This window comes from Sinocyclocheilus rhinocerous, unplaced genomic scaffold (assembly GCF_001515625.1).
Source record: "Sinocyclocheilus rhinocerous isolate Xijiao unplaced genomic scaffold, SAMN03320098_v1.1 scaffold2184, whole genome shotgun sequence".
NCBI classification, from domain to species: Eukaryota; Metazoa; Chordata; class Actinopteri; order Cypriniformes; family Cyprinidae; genus Sinocyclocheilus; species Sinocyclocheilus rhinocerous.
The window spans coordinates 167174-177516 of NW_015635537.1; the positions used below are offsets into that span (position 1 = coordinate 167174).

At 39.9% G+C, this 10343-nt stretch overlaps 1 protein-coding gene across 1 annotated transcript in view; it reads right to left on the reverse strand.

The window, feature by feature from the left end:
- Nucleotides 1–2559: 2559 nt before the first annotated feature.
- LOC107747230 (serine/threonine-protein kinase 24-like) overlaps nt 2560–10343 on the reverse strand; it is an 8945-nt gene continuing 1161 nt past the window's right edge. Inside the window, exons 2-11 of the mRNA XM_016561681.1 lie at nt 9018–9248; nt 8142–8198; nt 6562–6670; nt 6276–6433; nt 5661–5846; nt 4884–5026; nt 4670–4790; nt 3180–3257; nt 2863–2994; nt 2560–2785 (exon numbers count right to left, since the gene is read on the reverse strand). Coding sequence (XP_016417167.1) covers nt 2756–2785; nt 2863–2994; nt 3180–3257; nt 4670–4790; nt 4884–5026; nt 5661–5846; nt 6276–6433; nt 6562–6670; nt 8142–8198; nt 9018–9248 — 1245 coding nt within the window. The 3' untranslated portion in view covers nt 2560–2755. The remainder of the gene's footprint in view (nt 2786–2862; nt 2995–3179; nt 3258–4669; nt 4791–4883; nt 5027–5660; nt 5847–6275; nt 6434–6561; nt 6671–8141; nt 8199–9017; nt 9249–10343) is intronic.

Sequence of the window (10343 nt, forward strand, 5' to 3'; positions counted from 1 at the left end):
ATTTGGTCCAGACCAAAGCAAGTGAACTAGCGGACTTTCCTGGTGTGAATACACCCTAAGCGGACTCGGGTACGGTTCGCGGGTGCGCACCCGAGTTCGGAAGACCACGTTCACATCATCCAAATGTACCAAACTCTGACGTCAGTCGAACCCGGGTGCACACCAAAAGTGCTAGTGTGAAAGCACCCTTAGTCTAATCCAATCTCACTAGTCAGAAAAGAAAAAAATGATGGGTCTCGTTCATGAAAAACCAGAAAGGAACTTGTGTAAAATCATTTGAAAAACCATTCGTATGCAATTACAATTAATCATTTCAAAAGACCAGTGACAGTTTACGCAAGAATGGTTTTAAAAAAGATTGGTAATTCTTGCATAAACTGTCGCATTGAATAGAACAGTTCATAAAACTGCTGTTACATAATTTTCACACTGAATGGAATCGTTTGTAAAGCGAAAAAAAAAAATTGCGTTGTTAAAACCCCCTTAGCTGTTATAAATTCACTGTAAACCACGACTTCAAGGGGCTTATTGCTTTTATAAAACGGTTATTCCATATTCCGTACTAGTAAGGTTTCACAGAATAAAACAGAGCAAATAAAGTGTAATGATAAAATCAGTATTCTTCCACCAAACAATGTAGTTCCTCAGAAACAGTTGTGGTTCCAACAAAGTGGTTGCCGAGCAACACACAGAAGTAAACAAAGGTGTATGTTTGTAGTGTAATTTACAACAGCTTCGAACGTGGCTCAACCAATCAGAATCAAGGACCGGAACTATCCGTTTTATAATGTTGCATTGAACTGGTTTAAAACCACTCAGATTGAATCATTCGTAGAATCATTCTTGTACATTATATTGAATGCAACAGCTTGTGTAATAATGGTTTTATAATGACTTACACACATTCGTTCTGCTCTGTTTCATGAAAGAGATCATTTGTTTGGCAGAATGATCACAGGCATACTGGAGCCGTTACTTCATTTGGAGGCATCCTTGAGTAAGTCAATCACATTCTCAAGGTTCATTTGTAGTGACAAAACATTGTTCGTTTTCTAGGTCATCCCCCTTAAACCTCCTGTGATCAGCTGCACTTTCACCTGCACTGTGTTCCACAGGTTCGAAATGACTTTTCAGTCACTTGTGCAAAAGCCTGCTACTTGTGAACAAGAGTTGTCTTTGTTTATTCTCTCCACCAATGTTCATCAGTTGTGACAAAAGCATTTTTGTTCCTCTAACGAGCTGAAATGTTGTGTGCAGTCCAAGTTTTTAATGTGTTACTACTGTGTGAATGACAGCAGGTCCGCTGCACAGAGAAATCCCCAGACAAAAGTCGCTTGCACTCTGCGTTAAGATGGCTGACTGATTCCTATACTCACTGAATGTACTGTAGAACTGTTTGTAAAACTCATAGGATAAATCTAGTCACCTTTTGTTATTGGTCTTTAATTTGTCTAAGGTATTTTTTTGTATACAAAAGTTTACATTTTTATGTATATTTTTCTCGTGTACAAATTGTGTAATATGTGTATAAAATTGTATGTAATATCTGTATATAGAGTGACAAATTTTGATCTTGTTTTTGGATGTAAGAATTAAAATTGTGTGAATTTGTTGGATTGTTACAGTTGTTTGGATTGGTTCGACTGTTACACATTCATTTGCCTTATGGACAAACCGGCTTTGAGCAGCAGGTGCTTCCTGAAAAGGGTGATGGCAGTGAACACTCAAGAGTTGTACATTAGTCTGAATTGAACTTTAGCACAGATTTATAGTCCTATAATCCCATAGGCTCTTCTGTTACACAACACATTAAAATGCTGTTATCATCCAGGTGCAAAAAGGCGTGCTGTAACTCTGAATCATTGCATCCTGTTCTGGCTTATACAGAATCAACTATAAGTCAATTGTAGGCTATCGGCAACCAATGGCAGACTGGGGGAGAATTTGCAAAACCTATATTTTTGTTGTTATTTTGCATTTCTAATTGCTAGTGGTTTAAAAATTACACACTTCAGCTTTAAAATTAAATTAGTTTGCTGTACTCTAATTAACATGAACGAGTTAAATGTTCCTAGAGGAAAAAACTGACCATAAAAATGAAAATCATGGCTCTCTTCCTAAATCTAACGAATCTACATGAGCATGTTAGCATGGTGCTAAAATAATGATACAATAAGCAAGAAAACTGATATTTGAAAAAAAAGCCCTCTATGCCAAGACTAGTCACAGCATAACAGTAGAAATAAAACTTGTACAGGTACAGAACAAAAGAAATCACCATCTAAAGAATTACCAATATGTTAAAGGGCAAAAAAAGTGCAAAGTGATTTTAATATTAGTCTTTTTTCAAACTCTTAAGAGCAATGCTAGCAAAAGGACAATTAATAGTGATTGAGTTATTGCACAAATTACAGCTCTGTAAAAAAAAAGTGATATACTCAGACCCCTTGAGATCAAAATGTGTAGATTTTAGTTCATATCTCTGAGCTTTGAGGCATTTTATAGGCTAAGCTGACCAAAAGAAAAAAAAATTTTTTTTTTTTTAGTCTTTCTCTTACAGGAATTATTGAGGAAAACTTAAATTATCAAATGATTCCATGGGGTCCTTAAACAAATCCAGTCCACATTCTACACATATGTACAGACAGCTAATAACTGGGATTGTAAATGGCTTATTCACAATCCCACCATAATAAAACAGCAGAAAATACATAATACAGACACCCACAGAAGAAAGAGTCTTCATGCAGAGGCACTAAGAGTCGGTCAGTGTTGAGACGAAAACCTGTGAGGCAGTAAACACACATCAGACACTCACCAACTCACACGTATTGGGCAGTGCAGGCAGGGTGCTGTAAATACCTCTTTTAATCTCTGAACCACCCTCGTCACCATCGAGTCAGTGATCCCGGGACATGTCTCTTCAGCCAGGAGCATGGCCTGCTTCAGCTCCTCTAACACCGCCGGCTTATAAACACCTTGCTTCTGCTTCTGCTTCAGCTGACAGAAGAACAAACACATCCATCCTGTGACTGAGACTTTGAATACATACAGCATTGTTAGTTCAGTATGCACTGACATTCATTTGCCTGATCATTTGTGAACTGCAAAGTTCAACTCAAGATAAACATCAGCAAATTATACATAAATTGGAAGGTTCATCTGGATTAAATTCTTACCTCTGCAAACAATGGTAAAATAATAGAGGACTTGGACTCTTTGCTCTTGGGCGGAGGCTTCTTTGCACTGTCTGGAACCTAAACAATGAGAGAAAGGCAGACGAGCAAATCTGATGTATACAGTACATGTCGGAATATCACGGAATATCTGTGCTCAAATGCAGCATAAACTTTTCTTAGCACTATTTTTTCTTCTTTTTTGCTCGATTTTTAATCAGGTGGTGTTTTGGTGAGTTTTAGTGCATGTATGAAGTCAGTTCCACTCAAATTCACAAGGTGTCCTATCAGAGGAACCACAGTTGTAGACAAATTTAAAAAGGATAGTTCAACCAGAAATGAAAATTCTGTCATTAATTACTCACCCTCATGTCGTTCCAAACCCATAAGACCTTCGTTCATTTTCGGAACACAAATTAAGATATTTTTGATATTAAGATATTAAGGTCCTTACTACCTTTCTTGGCCTTGAACATGTCAGTTGCATTGCTGTCTATGCAGGGTCAGAAAGCTCTCAGATTTCATCAAAAATATCTTAATTTGTGTTCCGAAGATGAACAAAGGTCTTACGGGTTTGGAACAACATGAGGGTGAGTAATTAATGACAGAATTTTCATTTTTGGGTGAACTATCCCTTGATCCACGGAGCTTGTTCCCAGTGGCTGCTGGACTCCACCAGGACAGTTCCTTGCCCCTGATCCTCAGTGTGATATTCATGGACAGGATCTCAAAGCACAGCCGGGAGTGAAGGGTGTCCAGTTTGCAACCGAATGAGAAGCAGGGAGGATGAGGGTCAGCACCTCCAAAAGTCTGAGGCTGTGGTTCCCAGTTGGAAAAAGGTGGATTTCCCACATGGGGTAGGGAGTGATTTGCTCCCGAGGGCAGGTCAGATCGTGAGATTTACAGGCGGATCAGTTCAGTGGCGACAGTAATGCAGTTGTTGTACAAGACTATTGCGGGAGCTAAGCCCAAAGGTGAAGCTCTTGATTTACCAGTCAATCTATGTTCTGACCCTTAACTATGGTCATGACATTTGGGTAATGACCGAAAGAATGAGATCGCAGGTATCTCGCAGGTATCGCATTCTGGAGACATTCATTGTAGAGCTGCTTCTCTCCATAAACCAGTTGATGTGGTAGGATGTCTCTCAGACACCTCCCAATGAAGGTGTTCCAGGCATGTCCAATTGAGAATAGAGCCTGGGGAGACCTCCATGCTGGAAGGCTTGGAAATGCCATGGGATCCCCCAGGAGGAGCTGTGGAAGGAAAAGGATATATTGGGGGCCCTACTTAGCCTGCTGCCACTGTGACCTGGTCCTGGATAAGCAGCAAGAGAATAGATGGAAGGATGAGCCACTAACATCTAAAAACCACTTATTTTTGGTTTATCATTCCAAACCCAATGAGCATCTTTTTCTTGATAATTGTACTTAAAGCTGTCTTACAAACAATAATTATCTGCTTTGATATTTTTTGACAATGGCATATGTCACCTCTTTGTGTAGTTCTTCTTTTTTTACGACTCCATTCTGTTTCACTGTGGGCTTATGTCCTATGACAGTGCCAAAGATCCAGTCATCAGCCACAGACTCTCCAGATGCTTCACCGTCATCTCTGAAGACACGTACACACAATATTTTCTCAGTGAATAATTAATTATATTATTAATATAACTAAATGTGCCAATGTTTTGTTTACGATTCTTACGATTCGGAATCAGAGCTGGACTCATCGTGGGCCTGTTTTTCTTTCCATCTCTTGTACTTGTCGACAAGATCCATCAGGAATGATGGCTTCTTGGCATATCGAATGATAAATTTGTGTTTCAAAAGCTCTTTAGCTGTTGGCCTCTGGCAGAGATAATACAGACATTGTCTTTTGATTATGTATGACTATATACATCAGGGGTGGGCAGCTTTGGCCCCCAAGAGCCATTCGAGGGTCAAAGCAGTCCACCACTGCTATACATGCAGAAATCCAAAGACTATTTCGCAGAGTTACTCGAATCCAGCTTGGCAGGCCACTGCTCTGAAGAGTTTAGCTACAACCCTAATCAAAGACACCTGAGCAAAGCTAATCAAGATCTTCTGAGTTACTACAACATTACAGGCAGGTGGGTTTGTTTAGGGCAGGGGTCTCCAAACTTGGTCTTGGAGGGCCGGTGTCCTGCAGAGTTTAGCTCCAACCCTAATTAAACACACCTGAACCAGCTAATCAAGGTCTTACTAGGCATGCTAGAAACTTCCAGGCAGGTGTGTTGAAGCAAGTTGGAGCTAAACTCTGCAGGACAACGGCCCTCCAAGACCGAGTTTGGAGACCCCTGGTTTAGGGTTTGACCTACAGGGCTGGATTTGAGAAACCCTGCTTTATCAGAGGTGTCCAGTCCTGCTCCTGAACGGCCACCTTCCAGCAAAATTTAGATCCAGCCCTAATTCAACACACCTGGAACCTGTAAATCCCTATAAACATGCAGGCATCACTTACAAAGTTGGGGTCTTTATTGAGACAGGCGTCTACGAATTCTTTGAGAGCTTTGTTGTGGTTTCCCTCCAGTGTGGGTGAGTTTTCCTTAGGGATGAGAAATAACACCTTCATGGGGTGAAGATCAGAGTGGGGCGGCTCTCCTTTTGCTAGCTCGATTGCAGTTATGCCCAATGACCAGATATCTGCCTGCAAAACACACACACACTTGAGTGACCTATTATACGTGTGCTAAAATGTGCGATGTGCAACACAAATGTTGTTGCTCTTGTTGAGAACTGATGATATACAACAGACTCTGGATAGTAACTTTAAATGGAGCTTGGTGTTTTCTAAAGATCAATAGACCTATCAAAGGCATACAAAGTATGGAAAAAGAGTGGCTAAATAAGACATAGCCAACACTCCTCCTGGAGAGCTACCCTCTTGCAGAGTTTAGCTTCAGCCCCAACTAATCAAGGTGTTCAGGATTACTAGAAAATAACAGTCAGATGTGTTGGAGCAGGACTGGAACTGAAGTCTGCATGAAGGTAGAAGAGCAGGGTTGGCTAGCTACTAACCCATGCCAGGCTATGATTAAAACTTTGTTACGTACATTACACAGTGAACGGATCTGACCTTTGAGTCATACTCTGACTGTTTAATGACCTCTGGTGCCATCCAGAATGGAGTGCCCACAAATGTGTTCCTCTTGATCTGTGTGTCTGTGAGCTGCCCGGCCACACCAAAATCAGCTAGCTTCACATCACCCTGCTCTGACAACAGGACGTTAGCAGCTAGAGAAACACACAAACACAAATCACATCATGATTTGAGCTTTCAGAACAGAAGTGCCATCTTGAAATGCTGGAGATAGTTTATAGATTTCAATAGCAGACACCTGTAGGTAATACGTCACAGGTACCTTTAATATCTCTGTGAATTTTCTTTTTGGAGTGCAGGTAATCCAGACCTTTCAGGATCTCTCTGATGATGGTGGCGATATGGGACTCATCAAGAGCTCCAGGTCCCAGCTGTAGATCAAAGAACAAACCTGTTTGAGGAACTTAACAAACGTGTAGGGCTCTAAACCATTGGAAAAACACAAGTATAATTATATACTACATGACTATAACCACACTAATTCCTCACATCAACTCATGTCATGGGGCTCCAGGACAGGTTTGAGAAGCAGTGGCCTAAATGATTTGTAGTCCTCCTAGAGCTCTAGGGGTGCTCGTTCTCGCTCCTGCAGACTTAAAGGATTAGTTCACCCAAAAATGAAGATTACCCCATGATTTACTCACCCTCAAGCCATCCTAGGTGTATATGACTTTCTATTTCATGAATACAATCAGAGTTATGTTAAAAATGTCTTGGCTCTTCAAAGCTTTATAATGGCAGTGGGTATTGGTCCAAATTTTAAAGCAAAATAAAGCGCATCCATCCATCATAAACAGTACTCCACATGGCTCTGGGGGGTTAATAAAGGGGTTTAATATCCACATTTATAACTTTATAAACGGCAATCTCTAGCTTCCGCTAACTGTTGTATGCGCATTCACGAGAGAGTTGCGTACCAATGGATGACATAGAACGGAGGCGTAGCATTAGCTCCAGTGAGAATATGCTAGTCATGCGAGAACCAAGTTTTGTTTACAGCAAAGAGAAGGTCTCCTCTTGGCCTATATCGAAATCCTCAGGCATTTTCCTTTACAAACCCTCGTTTTGTACTTCTAATTCGTAACCGGTGTTTTGTTTTGCTCTCTCCTTCATCACTTCTGTGTTCATCACCGCATTTGCCTACGTCCTACGTCATCCGCTGGACGGCACTCTCTCACAATCTCGGAAGCTAGAGATTACGGTTTATATAATTTGTAAATATTAATATTTTTCTTATACAAACACATTGCTTCACTTCAGGAGGCTTTTATTAACCCCCGGAGCCATGTGAAGTACTATGATGGATGGAAGCTTTTTATTTTCCTTCAAAATCTGGACCACTACTCACTGCCATTATAAAGCTGGGAAGAACCAGGACATTTTTTAAGTATTCGTCTGAAAGAAGAAAGTCATATACACCTAGGATGGCTTGAGGGTGAGTAAATTATGGGGTAATTTTCATTTTTGGGTGAACTTTCCCTATAAGTTCAGACTCCTCACACCTGTTTGAAGTTATCAAGTGTTTCTGGAGATCTTAAATAGCTGATTCATGAGTATTTGATTAGGGTTATAGCTAAACTTTGCAGGAAGGTAGATCTACAGGAAACTGATTAAACACCCATGCCCTAGAGATTTGCAACTTTAAAGTCTACAAACAAAATGTATAATTTTTAACATATATAATATTGCTTAACAGCAACTTGCGGAAATATGCATTTTTTTTGTAAATATTGTTTTAAATTATACACTTTTAACTTGTCATTGACTTTTCTATTATAATACCAGGTTGTCATAAATATAGACTGTACTAGTCAATAAAGTTAAGGAAATTAAAATTCTCACCAAATCCAGAGCAGAACCCCCTCCTAAATATTCCATGATGATCCACAGTTTTGTGTCCTGCAAGAGATGTTGAGTTATATAATTACAGTTATTACATGTCACTATTGTCTTGTTGTCTAACAAGCAGCAGTAATTTTAAAATCTCTAAAAACATGTACCAAACTTATAGAGCTAAATGACCAATTTTCTGGGAATGTCACTCATCTATCCTCCATATGTTCCCATTAGCTGTAAAGCAGGGGTAGCCAACCCTGCTCCTGGAGGACTGCCTTCCTGCAAACTTCCCTGCTCCAACACACCTGCCTGTTATTTTCAAGTGATCTTGAACACCTTGATTAGCTGCTTCAGGTGTTTGACTAGGATTGGAGTTGAGCTCTGCAAGATGCTAGCCCTTCAGGAGCAGGGTATCAGATCACAAAAAGGCATTCAGGAGCAGTGGGACCACAAATATATGGGACACTCTCACAACCCTAGCCAGTCCTCTGTGGGAGATCTCCAGACATTTTATGGTGAAATTTGTCTATATAGAGCAATTCTAATTCCCAAAAGGCCTATTCACACTAAGGTATTTACACTTGGTCACTTACTGTGTATTTACTGATTGAATATCATGAAAAGACTAATGCAAAAGTCCTCCAAGAAACACTCCAGACTCAAACCACCTCAGGAGCAATTAGGCCAAGTATAAGTACATCTCAATGTTCAAGTTACATATATAAACTTTACTTCTCCCAAAGAAAACATATCAGCATACAAAAGTTTGGACCTCTGCTATCCCCAAATATCATACAGCTTACAGCTTAAATCCAGCTTAAGTCATCATAAGCTGCCTGACACACATTAAACTGCTTCAGGGAAGAAGTACATGGGCCTCACCTTCAGATAAGAGCCATAGTATTTAGTGATGAAGGGGCTGTCGCACTGGCTGAGGACTGTGATCTCCTGTTGGATGTCTTCCACTTCATCTTCAGCCTCCTCCAGGTCAATAATCTTTATAGCGACCTTCTGTTGCGTGTGATTGTCAATGCCTTTAAAGACCTCTCCAAACGATCCCTTCCCAATCCTCTCTAGCTTGGTGAGCAGCTTCTCCGGGTCAACTTTTAAATTCTATAAAAGTAAGAAAAACGAATGAGAAGTACTCTAGTTAGTTGTAGATTGAAAACGTTTAAAACTCTGGAATTTGAAATGCTAGAAAACTTTTCAAGGAAAATAGTAAATTATAAATTGTGAGTCCATACAAAAAAAACTAGAGCTTAGGAACTCAAATAGTGTAAAACAAACACTATGGATCACATACAGTTGGTGTAGATATGGCAACAATGCCAGTCAACTGAGCCTGCTTCACTTCTCATCTACATAACACCCTATGCCCATTTCTGGCAATAAACCTGAAGAAAAATCTATGTCTGACATTTTCTGTGTTTTAATGGCTTCCTGAAGAATCCCCAGGTGTCTATTAGATACTGTATTATGAAATGCACTAGACCAATTATGCAAAGGTTTAATATGAGAGAGGAATTCAAACACTGCTACCAGATGTTCATCTTAACAATCCAAATAAATCACAATGCCATCCAAATAAGACTTGCAATTATTGTTGGTAGAACGTGGCAGGTGCATCCTGCATTCACAAAGGCATTATTTCATACTGGAATACCTTAATTTTAGTTTCAAACATTATTGAGGCACAAATGATCCAACATTTCAGAAATTTGGCAGCATCTAGCCTTATATAGTCTTAAAAATGCTTGCATATTCTTGCTAATTGAGGCAGCGGTTGCTAAGTTAATGTTTTGACAATAACAACAATGAACTTTCAGCACAAAAGCAATGACAAGCACATTATGACTCTTTAAATGTTAAAGGGGTCATATGATGCGATTTCAATTTTTCCTTTCTCTTTGGAGTGTTACAAGCTCTTGGTGCATAAAGAAGATCTGTAAAGTTGCAAAGACTAAAGCTTCAAATCCAAAAAGATATTCTTTATAAAAGTTAAGAGTCAGCCACACCTACCTAAAACGGCTCGTTCTAACACACCCCACATGTCTACGTCACGATGTGGAAAGATTTGCATAACGCCGCCCAAATATTCACGCAAAGAAAGAAGGCGTAACTTTTATTCTCACTGTTGTGGAGACGCTGTGTGTTTCGTTGTGAAAGCGAAACTACTTTGTTTGGTCTTCCAAAAGAGGACGATATCCG